At 56.9% G+C, this 18142-nt stretch overlaps 2 protein-coding genes across 2 annotated transcripts; one reads left to right on the top strand and one right to left on the bottom strand.

Moving 5' to 3' along the window:
- Positions 1 to 1932: 1932 nt before the first annotated feature.
- BESB_005250 (uncharacterized protein) lies at positions 1933 to 8640 on the top strand (the record flags this gene model as incomplete). The annotated part of the gene is made up of 12 exons (XM_029359280.1): positions 1933 to 2038; positions 2381 to 2658; positions 3032 to 3299; positions 3924 to 4142; positions 4431 to 4581; positions 5105 to 5501; positions 5752 to 5889; positions 5929 to 5994; positions 6593 to 6658; positions 6935 to 7175; positions 7557 to 7737; positions 8232 to 8640. The coding sequence occupies 12 exons, from the start codon at positions 1933 to 1935 to the stop codon at positions 8638 to 8640; spliced, it is 2520 nt and encodes an 839-aa protein (XP_029222193.1).
- A 1429-nt stretch (positions 8641 to 10069) lies between these two features.
- Positions 10070 to 16861, bottom strand: BESB_005240 (uncharacterized protein; the record flags this gene model as incomplete). The annotated part of the gene is made up of 6 exons (XM_029359279.1): positions 10070 to 11014; positions 11216 to 11268; positions 11602 to 11689; positions 12163 to 13779; positions 14431 to 14801; positions 15691 to 16861. 6 exons carry the CDS (start codon positions 16859 to 16861, stop codon positions 10070 to 10072), a joined length of 4245 nt encoding a protein of 1414 aa, XP_029222192.1.
- Positions 16862 to 18142: the final 1281 nt, after the last annotated feature.

The following is an 18142-nucleotide window of genomic DNA, read 5'->3' as shown; positions in this document are numbered from 1 at the left end:
AAGGGACGAATGGGCGCCTCGCAGACGGGAGCTGTGTCGCACGACGAAGCCTGGGAAGGAAGCGGGCGCCAGCATGGAGACACGACTCACGCGAAGGCGACACGAAACGATCTACAGGCTGCAGATGCAGCGGAGGACGCGAGGCAGACTGAAAGTGAAGCCGCAACGAAGGGCAGGAGAGTGTCGAGGAGACAAAGCGTGCAGCGGGCGCCGGAGCCCCAGCGGCAGAACACGGGAGACGGAGAGACCTGGGCAAGGCTACGCCGATAGAGCAGAGAGAAAGCCTTCTCGGGATCCTTCAAAGTCGCCCCTACAGACGAAGACTCATCCGCGTTGAGGGCAGAGAAAGAGAACCCTGGAAACACGCGAAGAAGAAGCTTGGCAAGGACAAAAACGGTTTTGGCGCGACGAGAGAAGGCAGCAGCCGGCAGGACCAAGATGAGGACGCGGCAGCCAGACGACCGGGCGAGGGGAAACAAAGAACTCCGCACCGCGAAAGAAAGAAAAGACTATGCAAAGATTGCGGAGCTCAGAATCCACGGCTGCCAACGGCGCGTCCACACATGTTTCGAGGAAAGGGCCTCGCGCGCTGCCTTGCGGCGGTCGTGGCTCGAGAGAAAAATGCGCCTTGCTTCATCTACGTTTTGAGAGTGAACATCCTCAGGCCTCAGCCGGGGGGAAAAGCAGGCACAGCTGAAGAGCACTATGAGAAAGTCAGCTCTGCAAGCTGCTCGCGCGGAGATGCGCCCTCGGCGCCTGGCAGCGAAACAGATCAGGCGAAAGTGAAGACACGCGGACGCGTAGCCGCGAAGACAAGCTCGAAAAGAGAAAAGGGTCCATCTGCCGAAGCTGTCCCTTGAGTGAAAGAAGACTCGCCAACTGACTAGAGCAAACGCGTCGTTCTGCCAGTCGGATGCAGTGAAACCGCGAAGAGTTACTGCATCTCCTGGCTGCCAAGCTGCCTGAGCAAGGAAGCAGACGATCTGCGAGCTGTCTCCTCGACCGCGGCTGGCCGGCGCCGTACCCCGAATGCTCTAGACGCACGCAGAAGTGAGGGAGTCGAGACATTTAAGTGGCTCTCCTCGAGCTCTTTATTCATTTCCAAAACGCGGGAAAGACAAAAAACGAAAAAATATGGGTCGTACAGACACAATAGCCGCCGCGCGTGCCACGCGATTTTTCTACGCAATGCATGCGCCAGAAGCACACGGCCCAGAACAGCTAAGAAAAATTAAAACAGACGCCCAGGAGCGAAGAATGACAAGACACACACGACTGGGAATGCAGATTGTGGTCTGTCATCTGCAGGCAGCTTAATTTGCGTGTATGGTGTTCATCGGGTTCATGCTTGGCCTCGTTGGCGCTCTGTCTCCATAATCTCAAGCTCGCGTCCCCTCGAGATAGCACTGGATCTCTAGTCTTGAGTCTGCAGGCTTGCTCTCGTCGGTCTTATTTCTCTATGTCATCTGTAGTCGCTTGTTTTTGTCTTGACGGCAGCAACTGTCCACAGGGGATCGATTTTCTGCTCGGCTCCTCTGCTTTCTTGGAGGCCCCGTGTGCCCTCTTCTACCGCCTGGAGGCTTGGGTGTAGCCTTTTGACATCTCCACTTCCACTTTTCTCTCCCCCTGACGGGTTTCGTGGGTTGTCCAGTTCCCTTCCCCCTCTTCCCTCCTTCGTCTGCACCTCCGTCGTTCTTTGCCAGTCTTCTCGTTTTCCCTTCATCCTCACCTCGTCCCGAGTCTCTCTCCTCGCGAGATCTGCTGGGCTGCGGCGACCTCGTGACCCCCTCCCCCCCCCGTTTCTGGTCTTCCCGTGATTCGCGTCGTCCGTCTTGGAAATCTGCCCCGTTCTCTGGCTGCAGCGCTCTCATTTGCGTCTCTTCTGTTGCGATTTTTGGTCCTTTTTCTTCATGACCTTCGCACATCTTTACAATGGCGTTTGACGCTGCGGTCGCCGCTCGGTTCCTCTTCGAAGAGGGCTCTGAGAGTGAGGAGAGCGACGACGATCTCTTCTTTTCCGACGCGTTTTTCACCCGCGGTGAGTGTCTGCGCCGGCGCCCCACTCCTCAGGAAAACGAGAAAAATACCGTCATCACGACGGCATCGGAATGTCTTCCGAATCCCCAAGGAGCCACCCATCCCCGCTGCAGTTCACTCGCGGATCTCTTCTGCTTCCACGCCCGGTTCTTGTGTGTGTGTGTTTGCCTCGCCCGCGAAGAGGTGTCTGCCCAAGCGTCTCTTCCTGAGCAGAGAACGTCGCCGCGTCTCGAGTCGCCGGGCGGGCAGCGCTGGCGATGTCTGCTCCGCGTGAGCCGTGGACGTCGTCTGTCGGCTCTGCTCAGAGCTCCGTGTCCGCTGCATTTCTCCCTTGCTTGTTCAGAAGCGCACGCGCCAGCCTCCGAGGCCTCGCCGCGCGGCACAGCACCCGCGGCCGCCTTTCAAGATGACGAGGAAGACGCGGACGCGCGAGGAGGCAAGCAGCGTCGGCTGCTCGCGTCTCGCGAAGAAATCATCATCTGGGCGGTGGACTGCAGCGCAGTGCCCGAGGATCTCTTCCACCCGCGCAAAACGCACGCCAAGCAGGAAGCGGCCGCGGGCGAAAGCGAGTCTGTCGGCTTCACACAGACGCAAGAAGAAAACGAAACGACTCCGTGGACCGTAAGCAGTCTCCCGCGGGGGGAAAGGGGGGGCAGGTCCCTTGCACGGAGAGAGAGCACAGCAACTTGGACACCTCAGCGGCTGCAGCTGCTGGCCCGCGACTCTCGCGGAGCGATGCCGCATGTGCCTCTGCCTCGCGCGTTGGCGCGCGTGCAACCCCACTGCGCGTTCGATAGATACTCGCTGGGCACCTTCGCGTACCCTTTCTGCGTATATATATATATATATATATATATATATCTGTATATCTATCTATATCTGTAGTATATATATCTATATACGGCGTGACCGAACGGGTGTGTGGGTCTTCAGTGTTTGGCGACCGCAATATGCGCTGCCGCTGTTTTCTCTGCTTTCCGCCTCCTCCTCGCAGGAAATTATGACCGCGTGCGCGACATTTTTGAAGCGCAAAATCATCTCCGGGCAGCGGCTTGTATTCGGGTTGTTCCTTACGGGGACCGAAGGCAGCCAAAACAGCCTGGGTTTCCCTCACATCTGCGCGGCGTTCCCCTCAGTGGAAGAGGTCGACGTGCAGACAGTGCAGCGGGTTCAGGCTTTAAGCCGGTTGAGCAGAGAGGATTTCACTGCAGAGTTTGGAGCGCCTGTCGCTCGCACCAAAACCGAATGTCCGCCTCTCGCTGGTAGGCGCTCTTCTCAATACAGAAGCCTCCTGCGCCCTTCGCCGCTTTATCGCCTCGTAGCCCGTGTACGTAGCTGTGAGTCAGTGAACATGCATGCACGCTTGCGTATCTGTCGTTTCTTCTAACGTGGGCGGAGCCTTGACCCATACCGTGTGCGCAATCCCGCCTGCGTAACCACACAGCTATAGCCCCATATGTATGTAAGTATATGCATGCATGTATATCTATATGTATGTAGTCATATACATCTCTGTGTCGCCCCTCTGATAGGCGCAGAAACCAGTAGACTCACTGACTGTGCTACTGCTGCATGGATCCGAACCCCGCCGCTCGAAAAACTTCTTTCGCGTGCTTAAAGTCTTTGCTAGAGCGGGTGCAGTTTGCAAAGCTCCTGTCGTGCGCCTCGTCTTACACACTTCTGTCATGATTAAACCTTTATTTTTATTTATTTGTAATTCCTTTTGGAAGCTTGCAGCTTGTCATTGTGCTTTTTCGCGTGTGGACCTGCGCCTGGTTCGGTGACTGAGACTTCTGCTTCTTTTTTTCGTGTGGCGTTGGGGTGTTGTGTTTCACGGTGCCTTAGAGTCGCGGTCGAGTGTGTCACGGTATGTGTTTTGTTTTCAGATATTTTTTGGCTCATCAGCCACTCTCTCGGCGCGGCTTCCGTGGCTCACCGGCGAGGCAGCGGCCCGCGCTTTATTCCGCAGCGCGTCCTCTTCTTCACGGCGGACGACGACCCCTGCAGAGACGTGGCTCGGGAGGCGCGCGACGCGGCGCTCCAGAGGCTGCGGGACATGCAAGAAGACGGAGTCGATTTTCTCCTCGTCCCCCTCGAGAGCCCCGGTAAAACTACCGACCGACTCGCAGGCGCAAGGCGCTGCGCGACGGCCTCACACAACTCCGTATATCTGTGTATGCGTGCATCTCTCTGCTCGCATCTGCATGTGAACTCCGCTAACGGGAATGGGCGCCGTCTCCCGGGCTGCCGCGAGATGTAACGGGGGGGAGTTTCCCGCGCGGCGTGCAGCCTGAAGGGCAGTAACGCTGCGACAGCAGGCGCCTGTGTGCGTTTGTCGCCACGTGCGTGTCGTTTTATTGGCTTGTGCTGTTGGCTGTTTCGGTTCTCCGCAGGCGAGCCGCCGTTCGCCATGGAGCGCTTCTGGGGCGACGCGCTGCTGCTGGAAGACAGCCTCGGACCTGAGGCCGGCGACGAAGGCCATGCGAGCGCGGCGTACAAGCGACAAGTGCGGCTGCAAGTGGACGCGATCAACGACAACATTCGGTAGGGCACTCGTCGCGAGGGGACCTGTTTGGGGTTAAGTTTTAAACGTTTCGAAGGCTCCCCACCTCCATTCCCTGGCTGCCGCCCCCCTCCACGGGCTGAGACACGCGCGGGAACGCGGCACTGTGGCGGGAGCGTACTCCGGTTAGATGAGCTGTCCATGCCTGCACGCATGTTTGTAGCTCGTAAATCTTTGTTTCCCGGTTGGGCATGCGTCTAAACTTAATGGACGCATCAGGGGCTCAACGAGGCATGAAACCCGTTTGGCCTAGGTCGCGACATGAAAATTGAAGTGGAAGGCGCTCAGGCTCTGCGCTGAATGTCTATCAGTGGTGACTTCCCAAATACCGTATTCTCACGCAGAAGATCTCGCCAGCCCCTCGATTGGCGCGAGCGGGTCGAGAATCTCCTTCAGCTGCAAGATGGCTCCGCGGAGGAGACCCCGCGCGATGCTGGTTGGCAACCGCGTCTGCATGCCTCTCAGGCGTCAAGTATGTGTGTCGTTTGTTTCCTCGGTTTCCAGGCTAGTCGACCGCACGCAGCGGGTGTTGTCGCTCCTTTCTCTGCACTTGCGGCCTGCGCTGGAGCTCCCGGTGTGCTTGCTGAGCTCCGTGCGCGCGCAGCCGCTGCCGCGGCCGCAGGCGGTCCTGACTGCCGACGCCCGCCAGGAGCCTCTGGCGCCCGGTGCGACCCTCAAGCTGCTAGGGGAGGGCGCCGGCGGCGAGGCGGCCGCGCAGCGACGCGCGCCTGAGGGGGACTCCGACGAGGCGGAACCCGCGGGAGAGGGCCTACCTGCAGAAGACCAGGAGGAGATGCTTGTGAAGAAAGTGCAGCTGCTGGGCCCTGAAGCCATCCAGCCGTATGCCGACGCGGGCGGCGAGAAGATCGGCCTCCACTCTAAAGACATGCAAGCTGTGAAGGTGCGGCGCTGCGGAGGCCACGTGGCTGCGGCCTGCATCAAGTTGAGCCTCAGTAGATTTAGGAGGCCTCGGAGCCCCGGCTCCTGGCAAAATAGAACAGAGCGGCTCACACGTTCGTAGCATTCAAGTCGGAGTTGGAAACTCGGTGACGGTAGTCCCTTGCAGCTGCGCCGTACCTGGTTTCGGCTCCAAATAGTGCAGCACGTTTTTGTTTTCGCTGTCGTGGCATTTTGCTTCCGCGTCCCTGCAGAACTTCGGCCCTCCAGGCTTGTGGCTCCTCTGCTGTCTGCCGGCCAAGTCGCTCCCTTACGAGCTGAACATCGCCAGTCCCCTCTTCGTCACGACGGCGGTCGCGGCGGCCGCCGCGGCAGGGCCCGGCGCGGTCGCTGCGGCCGAGCGAGCGGCGCGCGACGCAGGCGTCCCTGAGGGGACAGGGAGAGAACAAGACAGGCTTTTCTCGGCCTTCGTCATGACTCTCTATAAGCGCAAACTTGTGAGACAGCGTCACGATTCCTGATCGCTGTGGCAGGGCATGGCTAGTCCGCAACACACGAATGGGGGGCTTTAAGCGTCTGCATCACTGTTTGGCGTTTCCATTTCTTTGTGTTCTCTGTCTCTGCTACGCGAGGATGCAACAGAACGCATGTCTGTTCCATATTTATATATCGATATAAATACATAATGTATATATGTATATATATATATATATGTGTATATTCAAGTGCTCTGGCAGCTGCCAAGGGGTGGGGGGGAGTACAGAGCTGCTGTGCGATGCTGACATCCGGAAAGAGAGGGCTCGCCAGAGGTTAGGCTCCAGTCCTTCGCCAAACGGTAACTTCTCTTGTATATACATTTTCAGATCACTTGAGAACTGAGTTTGGGGAAGCCAGCATGAAGCTCCGCGGAGAGAGAGAGGGACTCGAAATAACTAGGCTCCGTTCTGAGCCTCACAGGCAGAGGCAGTCAGCACGCGGGCCCGCCAGCAGACTTCCTCTCTGATTGCAGACCTGGAGGAGGTTCGAGTGAACGCCGTGACGTTTGTGGTGAATCTGAGGAGGCGGTGTGCTTCTTTCTGTCTGCGTTGGCTCCAGGCTGCTCTCGTGCGCTACGTGCCCAAGCACGGCTCTGCAGTGGCTCTGGCGGCGCTTCTGCCTCAGGTGAGAATCCTGAACCTATAGAGAGGAAGAAAACTTTCGTGTTTGTGTCTCTCGCGTGCCGTTTTCTTTAGCAAGTTCGCGTGCGCTTGATGTGCTGTTTGCCGTGCAGAGACGCACTTGCTCTGAGGGTCTCCGCATGGGGGTTGTGGGGACCGTCGAACTGGAGTCAATTCGGATGACCCTGTAGTTGTTTCCGAGTCGACAGAAAAGGGCCGGCGCGCTTCGTTCTTAGATTCTTGGTGTGAGGTCGGTGTCCTTCTGCCTTCACGCCTGCAGCTCGAAGAAGTTGACGAAGCAGGAAACACGCTGCAGGCGCCCGGCCTTCACCTCCTCCGCCTCCCGTTCGCCGAGGACATTCGCAGCCTCCAGTTTCCGTGGGCGTCGCTTTCCTCCTCTGCCGCAGCTGATTCTGAAGGGGCAAGGGAAGCAGTGGAGGACGAAGAGACCGGCGCAGACTCCAGAGCTTTGAGACGCGAGCGCGAAGAGCAAGTGCGAGACGCCATGCGCGTCCTCGTTGGTGAGCCCAGGGCCCCGCCGAGAGCCCGGCGTATACGGACATGCGCAGGAATTCATGTGTGGTTTCGCATGCACTGTAGAAGCTTGTCTGCGCGAACGTCTGTCTGTTTGTACGGGGGCGACCGCGTCGGCGAGATGCTTCACCCCGCTTCGGGGTGCCGCTGCGGGCTCTGCAGTGTGCAGACGCGTGTGTGAGGCGAGCAGGCGGTGCTTTCGTCGCGGTGAAGGGGAAGTATAGTAAGGTCGGAGCAAGTCTCTCGCGGCCGCAATAGGCAAACAAGCGTTTCATTCCGTAAATTTGGCCGCTCGTCTGCGTCTCGGTCGCGCGGCACCCCAGCAACGAATTCTTCCTTTTTTTCCTGTCTCTAAAAATAATTTTTAGACTTATCTGTCGAGGATTTCCATCCGCACCAGCTCAGCAACGACGCTCTGCAGAGACACTTCGCCATCATCGAGGCCCTCGCGCTCGGGGCCCCCGAGGCGGACGTGCCGCCGCCTACCCTCGTACCCGACCAGGCCGTTTTGCAGAAACTCAGGGATCCGATTCTCAAGTGGAAAAAAAGGTGAGCATAGACACTAAGACTACGTAGTCCACAATATACATATACATATGCACATATATCTACTTACATCTACATATAAAAATTTATATGCATATCTATATAAATATGTATACATTTACGTATATATGTATATGTATATCTATATCTTTGTATTTGGTGGTGGGGAGGGGGAGGCGACGGGAACCTGCTGCGCCAAAACCTTCGGAGGCTCTCCGCTGGAGGGGGGGCGTTCATCTCCGACTTCGTCGTCATGCGTGTGTAGAAGCATATGTTGCTCGGCTGTGCAGTCTGTCCGCGCTGCGTTTCTACCGAGACTTTCGTCTCCGCCTGCAGTGCGTGCCTGTCGGCTTCCCTGTTTCGCGTCTTTTCTTGCCGTCGCGTTTTGGGCCAGTTCCCCATGCCCCTCTTTTGGCACGAGCGGACAGGATTTCTCCGATCAAACGGTTCAAGAGATTTCATTTGTTTCGCCTGTGTTTCTCTGATGGCTTCGGCAGCGTTTACGGCACTGCAGATGAAGACTTCGTGCCGCCTACGCCGCGGTTCGTCGCAGCCGCCGCGGAGAAGAAGACGGCCTCAAGGTTCGCGGGTTCAGCGGGTTCGCCGAAGAAGAGACCGGCGCCCAGCGCCGCCTCGCCGCGCGCCCGTGGCGGCGCCGACGAGGACGACCGCGAGGGGGGCGAGGCCCGCGCCGCGAAGAAACCGAGAGAGGCCGGGAAAGGCAGAGACAGAGGGGGCAGTGTCACCGACGAGCTTTTTGAGCTCCTTTTCAAGGATAATCGGCTCGTGTCGCTGACAGTTGCGCAGCTTACCGCGTGGATCCACTCAAAGGGCGAGCGGCCGAAGGGGAAAAAGGCAGACTTAGTGCAGCAGGCGGAGGGCATATGGGCGCGGACGCGAGAGTGAGCGCTGCGAGGCGAGTCGTGAGCCAATGACATCGAGGCAGGAGGAGGCCGGGAAAGCCGAAAGAGAAAAAGGAAGCGCGCGGGCGATATAGAAACGAAGATGGGGACAGGGATGATGAAGGTCTCGATTCTTGCGCATGCGCTTCCTGTCCTTTTCCGCTACCTCCTCATAGGGAATTGTGGGGCAGGCCCCAGGCCTTGTATGTCGCCCCGGCGGCAGGCTGCGAGCCTGTGCTGAGGTTCGTTCCCCTTTTACAAAGTGTGCCACCCCCTTGATATACTTCTAGTACTGCGGTGAATGAAGTTTTAGTCACCTCTTGTTTCAGGTCCTCTTGTCCGCATGGTATTTATAATGCACAACGTACACGTGGTCGGGAAAGCGTAGACTGCAGGTAACCGCCAGGCTTTTTCGTCACTCGCGGCTTAGGCTATAGTATATTCTACTGTGGGGCTCTTGTTTGGAAGGAGTCCACTGAACGCCGAACGCGATCTCGCAGCCTCCGAGCCGCACTAGATATTGCACATAATCCATTAGCCGTGCCCTGTCTACATAAGAGTGCAGGTAGGTAAAACGGCAAAAACCATATCGAATGCGGACGTTTAGCTGTCACGGAGGCTACCACCTCCAATAAGCCTTGGATCGTACCAGGTGGTTCACGATCTGTGCTACGACACGATTTACATCTGATTTGTTCAAAACACTTAGTTTTGCAAACTGGGTGTATGAGCCAGGCATGCGCTTCACGATGAGGTCAGCGAGGCTACACACGAGCTGACAGCGAGAGCTCCCCGCCTCGACACGTTAAGATATCTGAGCTACCCACGAGCAGCGGCGCTCGACGCCTGCGTTTGTATCACTCTGATGGAGTTACACGGTATACCTAAGATGTGGGCTTCAGACGCTAGAAGGGCAGCAGCAAACGCGGGTGGGTCGGAGATGCGAAGGCGAGTGCTGCGATCAAAGAAACAGCGAGAAAAACGAGACTGGAGAAGTAGCTGGAAACTCTAGAAAGGGGCCTCATCCAGGCACTAGGGTAGAAAAGCGTCACAAGCATACACGCTGCTTAGCGGTGTATGTGCTCACTAAGATATAGGTGTAACAGTATAAGAAACGTTTGGCAGCGGCGCGCTGATGATACATGCACGGGAGTGCAAGCCTATTCTTCCATGGTTGTGCGCATTTCACGTGAAGCAGGCGGTGGGACAGCCACAGTCGCTCATCGGCTCATTCAACTCACGCTACGCGGCACTTTGTTTCCGAAAACCGGTTCTAATGTTTGGAGATTCCCACATTTCGTCCGACTGAAGTTTTCTTCCCTCAGGAGCTGTTCCTCGTCCTTCCCTACTGTATGTACTGCTGGTAGTTTGCTCGCCGTTCTTCACTTTTGCCGTTCCCCTCCGCTTCTTGTGTCCTTCTGTATTCGGCATGCTCACTCGGATGGACGTGCGGTCTCATCCGTCTCGTTCTTCGCATCCCTCAAATGTCCCGTCTTCTCAGTCGTTTGCTGCTCTGGTGTTATCCTCTCCCCGTCGATTGCCGCGTTGAAAGCTTGCGCACCATTGACTTTTCGCGGCTTCTCTCCGAACGTTTTCTGTGTGTCGCCTGTCGCCTCCGACAGGTCTCTCACCTTGTGTGTGTCTCGCCCGTCTTGCGGCCCTACTATCGCTTCGTTCTGACTCGTTGTGACCGTTGTTTCCAGCATTTTTCGTTGCTCTCGACCTCTAGTCCCCCCTTCACTTGCCTCTGCTTGGCGAGCTCTGTCCGCCTCGTCGTTGTTCGCGTTCGCTTCCTCGCTGTCGAGGCGACTCCGGAGGGCCGCTGGCGAGTCTAAAGGCTGCACAGCGGAGTCTGCATCCGAAGATGACGCGGGAAGCGAAGACGAAGGAGGCACACCTGGGCGAGGCGACGCGCTCGCTGCCCCCGGGAGACGCTGCCTAGCATCAGGCAGCACGCGCGACACGTTCTCGCAGTTCTCAGCGACAGCCCTCTCGCTCTCCGAGGGCAGCGGGATGGACGCCTCAGCCAGCGAGAGCGCAGAGGAGGACGCGGCGCCCGGTGAAGGAGCGCAGCAAGCAGTTGTGGCATCCGGCGCAGAGGAAACGTCGGATGGGCGCCGAGCAGGGGGCGACATCGAAGGTAACGAGCTCGAGGAAGGCATGCCGGCGTTCGAGAGCAAAGCAGCCGAAGGGAGAGAAGATGCACCATTCGAGGACGAGCTAGCGGATGACAACGAAGCACTCGCGGGAAGAGGGGAAGCTGCAGACGAAGAGGTAGAACTCAACCGTTGACGAGACCGCATGAGCCTGTTTAGATGCGCCGACACGCGATGCTGTGCCTCGAGCACCGGAGCAAGGTCCGCCGTTGCAGGATACGCCTGAGATGCAGAAGAAAACAAGGAGAAATCACAAAATAGAGATGTTTTCCCAGCTTCAACTCTGGTGATATTTATATACATATTCGTGATCCTGCTTGAAGGCGTCACGAATCCTCTGAAGAGCCGTGTGTTCTGCAGTGTCAGAGTGACAGAATGCTATACCGGGTAGGTCCTTCACGCGGGGGAGGGAGTCTCACGTACCAGAATCGCGCCTTGGGCAGAGAAACCGAGTGAAACCAAAAACGAAGTGACCTCTGAGTGAACGCCCATAAAGCGCTCTGCAGTAGACAAGCATTCGGCAGTGAAATGTGCAGATCATTCAGGTAGAGGAACACGAAAAGCGTATCCTGTAAATATATATATGTATGCATGCATGGCCATCCACGCTTAAAAAGCGCCTGAAGCGTAAAACGACAGGGATCAACTAGAGTCGCGGCGGAGCATGAATACATTTATGAGGCTCGAGTTTAAAAAATACAGGGGCAGAAAGGATCAGCCTGATGAAGAGCCACGGGGACACCGGTCACCGGAGTGGAACAGAAAGTAATCCAGAAAAACTGCGGTTGCTTTTCTTCTTCGAAGCTGACCTTGGAAACGCGGAGAAAGAGTGTTGATGCGAGAGTACCGCACGCGGAGTTCTGTAGTCGCCGCAGAGGCGAGGTTGGAGAGCATGAGCTAACAAGACACACAGACACGGGTGCAGACACATGGAACCCCCAGAAGTCCTGCCATCAAATCAGGTAGTCCCTGCTACTGCGTGCGAAAACACACCCGACGTCGACGAGCCCTCGGAGTCGACTTTGCAGACAGCGGTGGAAAGCGTTTCATTGCCACAGAGAGACCTGAAACCGAGCGAGACGTCTTGAACAAACGAGCAGGCAAAGAGGCGGATGGGGAAATCGGGTCGAGGCAGGAAACCAAAGACAAATGCAAGCAAACGGGGGACGGCACGGCAGGCAGGGACATCCCCGAGAGCGGTTTAGGGCAGAAAAAGAAGCGGTAAGGGAACAACCGTTAGACACTCGGCGCACATCCGCTGAGAGCGCAGAAATGGTTTGACAGGGTGAACGAAGAGAGACAACAAACGGGAGGAGGAAGGCGATGTTGCATGGAGATATCTGATCACAGATGTTCGTGCTACTGCTCACCACAAGGGTTCCAAGCGATGTTTGGTGGTTTCCGTTGGCAGCCGTAACCGCGTCGGCAAGCTCGCAGACCGCCTCGGTAAGCCTCTCCTTCATTTCAACGCTGACGCAGCGGTCTTGGGTGGCCGCCGGCGATGCTTCCAAGCCTTCAGACTGAGGCGTCCCGTTCTTCCCCTCTTTCTCGGGGTCGGAATTCATTGTCTTCTCTGAGTGTGCTCCCTGTATTTCTGTGCCTCCATTGCTACTCCGATATTCTTCTTCCCCGTCGTCAGCCTCCTCGTCAGCCTCTGCGGCGTCGAGGTGGGTCCACGCCTCCGCCTCGTCTTCCGCCGCCCCTTGTGACCTTCCTTCCGGCGCCTCCCACGCGTCGTCACGCAAATCTGACTTTTGTGAGTCCTTGTCTCTCGCGCCGGGCGACAAGTAAGCCCTTTCTCCAGTCTCACGCGCGTTCGCGTTTTTATCTTGTATCTCGGTTGCGCGGTACCTGCCGTCGCTCGCTTTGCCCGCGCTGCTTTTGCGCCCATATTCTGCTTCCTCCTGCGCGGCTTTCTGCGCGTTGTCTGCTTCTGCGGCGTCCGCCGCAGCCTCCCTCGTGCCTTCGCCCATTCGTCGCCACCAGCTCCGAGCAGCCTCTTCGTCTCGGAGTGTTTTCCTCTCTCTTTTGGCTTCATCGAGCCATGCGGCTGTCCCGCGAGAGGCAGAGCACTGCTGCCACGGGGGGAAGGACGACAGAGAAAAGGGTGCAGTGGACGAAGCCGCGAACGAAGCGGAGGCACGCGTCGGAGCAGACTCAAATAATGGAGGAGAAGAGGAAACGATCTCTTTTTCCAGCGGCACCCGAAGCGCCCCTGACGAAGCCGACGTCATCCATGTCGAGAAAGCTGACGAAGAGGGATAGGCATGACGAGGTGAAGCGGGCGCATGTGTCTCCGCCGAGTCCGACGGCAGCTTCGTGCCCACGAGATTCGATACTTTCGCGATAAGCGTCTCAAGGCGATCCAGCGTCTGCGTTTGTCGACGGAACAGAGACAGGAGCTCTTCCTCTCTCTTTGCACACAACGAACTCCGGTCACGCGAGCGCGCTGCCCCACTCCCGGTGCTGCTCCAGAATATGGGGCCTCCGACTCTGTCGCTTTTTCGCTGGCGCACGCTTCCAGCATGCGGAGATGGCGTCTCGCTGTCTTCGCTCGAAGTGTGCCCGGTACCGACGCCCACTGCACTTCGTCCTCTTCGAAGCGTTCGACGGTTGCGCCTGCGTGAAGGGCGTCCCTGAGATGAGACACCCGAGAGAGAAGATGAAGTGGAGGAGTAGGAGGCTCGCGATGACGAGAAAGCAGGCGAGAAGTCCTTCCTCGCCCGCTCACCACGCTGGGGAGGCTCGCGACTCCGATTCTTCGCCGTCCACAAAACTCTGACGTCGTCTCCCGATGACTGCGCATCCTCTTCGTCCTCGTCTCCGTCGTTCTCCAGCGCCTCGGATTCTTCCTTGACGTCCTCGGCCTCCTCTCCGCCTTCGCCCTGATCTTCATCTTGCTCCTCTTCCGTTTGACCTGACTCCACGGCCGGCGAAACTCCCGCGGCGTGAGAATCCTTCCAGAAGAAGGAGAGAGGACTGCTGAACTGACGAAAAAAACGCAACGGGCATGAACGATCGGCTCCATCTACCGTAACTGCACACGCGGGATGTATTTAGTTGTAGATAGAAACACAGATACGTGGCTAGGTACATAGTGACATGGGTGTGCAAGCAGGTGCTGACGAATAGGCACAGGTGTATGCATCCACATCGGGGGCACTGGAAGACCTCAATGAGACATCGCCCCGGGGGCACAGATTGCTGAGCAATGTAGTGAGGGAATAAATGGTGAACCTCAAGCAACTGTGAAGTAGAACTTCATGGAGATACAGGATGCGACTTGGACGTGCGCGAGTCTGCGTTTGCAGCGCCCGACGCTGTGTGATGTTGCGTTTTTCTGCGTGTCACGCTCTTCTAAGCAGACGCCTAGACGTCGGCACGGGCGGATACAAGAAGACGCAAGCAGATACTCCGAACGCGGGTGACGGAGGAGTTTAGAGGAGGATCGCAGAAGCGTCTAAATACAGAAGAGGAATTTACAGGGACTTGCAACTCGCAGGAAGTGGAAGACAGGTACTTAATTTGGAGCGCGTAGGAGTTTCTCAGTCTACGTATATGAATCGCTGTATTCGCTAATGAATCTTGCTGCATAGGGCAAAGAGCCTTTCGTGTCTGGCGCGTGGTGCTCTTCTCACCGGCAAAAGTCCGCTGGCCGCCGCGGCGCCGGCGGAGAAAGCGAGAGCGACGAAAAACAAAAGAGATCCCCGGGTTCCTTTGTGTGGTTCGTTTCGTTCGTCTATTCTCTGCATCTCCAAGGCACGTCCGCCGGTCGCGAGCCCGGGAAAAGTAGATAGAGCCGCTGAATGCGGGGCGTGAATCGGCGACAGCTTCCCTTCCCGGCCGAAGCCCGGGGCACTGGCGCCTGTGAAGGGAGTGGAAGTCTGCGGAGGCTGCAACGAAGAAGAGGCGAGGGACTGCGCTCTCCGAAATGCCTCATCTGCCTCTTGGTCTGAGAGCCCTTTGCTGAGGAGGAAGGTGCGTTTCGCAGAGTGAGGCGCCGATGCCACTGCAGACAAATCACGTAAAGACAAGGAAAAGACGAATATTGAAAGGACGGAGCAAAGAACACATTGCTTCCCGCAGGGCAGCTAGAAAGGTGGAAAGAATGAAATCCTCTACCACTCGGAGCTGTGGCGGAGGAAAACAACACACAGGGGCTCCGCCTGCAGGATACAAACACTGGGGCAAGGACCTTGTCGATGTGTACGAATACCTGCAACACAGAACTCGGACTGGCCGATGCCCGCTCAAATCGGAAAAAAATGCTGAAATGAACTACTGTATGGTGTGTGTGCAGGCGTCAACCGGAAAACGGAAAACGCCTGTGCCCGAAAGAGATGAGCGCGGATGCGGCAAACGCTGGTGCGCGTTCAGTCTGCCCACACGTGAATGTCCGATGGTGTATCAACAACACGCAGTGTCCAGTTTGGAAAGTCCACCCCCGAGAACAAACTCACATCGCATATACCGGCAGACTCAGCAAATCTACAGGCAGTCCCAAGAGCTCGAATGCGCGAAACTGTACGCGTGTTAGACAGTCGTCCTATACTTCTGTGATCCCCCTCTCTACGCATGATACCAGTTTTTATTGCTCGCTTCTCGCATGTGAACGTTTGACTGCGACGTGGTGTTTGCCCGCCTTCGCTACACCGCATCCGCATTAGGCGTTTTATTAGTTCCATTGACACCGTCTATGCACGAGCACGCAACTTTCCCACGGTCATCAGGCGCATCTGCTGCGGTATGAGGCACACATCGTGTATGGATGAGTATGCGTGCCTCAGTATAGCTGCGGTATCGAAAGACTCCTCCTGTATCCGTGCGTACGGGAGGTCAGAGACTGCTTGCGACCTCCCTGTTTCGGTTCCTGGTATCGACTATAGTCTTCAACTCACCGGAAGGCTGCGTCAAGAAAGAGACGGCGTTGTATATGCGTATGTCTTTCTCGCGCTGTCTGTGTGCCCGTTCTCTGTCTTCTTCGTCGGTCCTCCGTTTCCATCCCTCCGTCTCCGGTTGCCTCCTCGCGTTCTCCGTTCCTCTTGATCCTGCATCCATCTGCGTGTAGCTGGGCAGGAGGGACGCGGAGGCAGGCGCACGGGGTTCAGCCGATGACAGGCTGTCCGAGGAAGACTGAGGCACTCCAGCATATGCAGAAGGAAGCGAATGAGGAAATGAGGGCTCGACGCGGTGTGAGGTAGGAGGATGAGGTGCTGAAGAGAACGGAGCGGCGTTCCCAGTGGGTGCGCTTCGATCTTCTTCGGTAACTTCCTGCCGCTCCGCCTCGGCGCCCCGTTCCGTTCTCGCGTCGCCCCTGGTTGCGAATGAACCGGCATTCCGTGGTTGGTGGTCCGGTTCCTGCCTAAACGCAAGCTGCCCGCGGGGTGAGGGTCTCCTCAAGCCCTCGGATGCGCTTGAGGCGGCAGCGGAAGGCGGGGAGGAGTGCGGAGGGGTCTGAGAGGCCTGAGGCGCACTGTGGGCGGGGGCAGAAAACGACGACGGCTGTGTAGGCGGCGGAACGGCTGGGTTCACGTAGATCGAAACTGTAGGGGCGGGAGGCGGAGGCTGTGAATAGGGAGGGGGATACGCGGGGGCAGAAGAGACAGGAAATGAAGCGGCAGGTCCTGCGGTCGAGGCAGGCGGAAAAGAAGAAGCAGACTGCAGTGCGAGAGTAAACACAGCAGCATGCGCCGACGCCACCGAAGGATGGAAGGATGCGGACGACGAGAAAGGCGGGGGCGGTATTGAGGCAGCAGGGCCATAGTAAGTTGACTCCGGTGGATTCACGGAGGAAACCGCTGACGCAGAAGGTGAATGGGCTAAAGGGGCCGCCGGGGTGTGCGGCAGCAAAGAAGAGGAAGGAGCAACGGGAGAAGAAACTGCGGCAGACAAAGCCAAGGGAGGAGGAGAAGAACGAGGGATTTCAGAGAGAGACGCTGGAGAGGGCACGCCGGTTGTGGGTATCGAGGCAGCCTCAAGTGAGGCCACAGGATTTTCCAAGGTGCTCTCGTCCATGTTCAGTTTTTGCATCACGGGAAGGGGCCATGAATCACGAGGAGAAAAACTCATGCTTGGGCGAAAGCAGTCAATTAGGCGGAAAGGAGGCCCACGAGACTGAGGATCCTACGACGGAAGGGTCTGAGGGTAGGAAAGCACGAGCGTAGAATCTGACGCCAACCTGGAGGAACCCAACGAAGGAAAAGGGTCTTTTGGTAGTCACATGAGCACGTCGTTGCAGTTTCAGAGAAAAAAAGGCGAGAGGAGCGGAACCGGATAATACCAAAGCAAATATTCAGCGCATTGGGCTACACACTCCCCTGAACAGAGCCCAGCACAACGGACGCAGGCGAAAATCAGGAACTAGACATCACAAGCAACTAGATCACAAAACGAGAACGCAATAGTGCCACTATGAAAACGCTGGTAGGTAAGAGTTTCGGTATGCGGCATATTGAGCCGCCGTAGAAACGTACAGCACGAGTTACGAAGGAAGAGCGGAGGCGAAGTGACGAGGCTTACCGAAGCACAGGATGCAGAAAACAACAACGATACACGCTTTACGAGGGTTGCTCGTCGAGCTTGAACAAGCTTCAGGCGACGAGAAGGGGAAATGAGGGAAAAGAACCCGAACGAACGTCAGAGAAAAGAAGTCACGAAGAGCCCGAAGGCGATGGCTCCGCCGGCACAAGAGTGACACATACTGGTCAGCTGGGTAATAAAGAGCGTTGATAAAAACAGGAACACCAACAAACTGGCAGAACTCGGCGTTCGACAGTGCGAAGGCCGAGACTGAGCCAGAGAGAAAGTGCAAAAGGCGCCCAGTGTGACTGGGTAGATCTATGCGTTTGCGTACTCGTGGTTCCCGAGACGGGAGATGTACGTTGGCTTACTGGCACGGTGCTATTCATAGGACCGCGCTTGCGGAAAGGGACAAGAAAAGAGAGGCGGCTACAGATCCCGAAAAAGAAATCAACTCCGCGAATGTTCGAGACTCCTCCGCGGACGTGGTGTTTGCGGTTCGCCTCCGGCAGCGAAAAGGAAATGCTCACGAAACACTCTGATCACCGCCGGCCCTCCAAAAATGAATCCATGCGACGGCTGAATAGGAGAGCGAAGCAATAACGAGGATAGAGGTGAAGGGGACTACGTGTCGCGTGACCAGCTAATCCATGGAGTAGCAAAGGACAAAAAAAAATGAGCAAAAACAAAAGAGGCGCACACAGGAAGAAAACAGTTAATGGGTTAATAGGAATGTGAGACCCGGTTAGATGACTGGCCTCTTCTGGTGCCAAAAAAGCAATACAAAGAGACACAACAAGGCAGAGGGACACGTTTTTGGTTCTCGCATCG

Source organism: Besnoitia besnoiti, chromosome I (assembly GCF_002563875.1).
Source record: "Besnoitia besnoiti strain Bb-Ger1 chromosome I, whole genome shotgun sequence".
Classification (NCBI taxonomy): Eukaryota; Apicomplexa; class Conoidasida; order Eucoccidiorida; family Sarcocystidae; genus Besnoitia; species Besnoitia besnoiti.
Note: the sequence above shows the minus strand (reverse complement) of the source record. Positions and strands in the feature narration are given on the sequence as shown.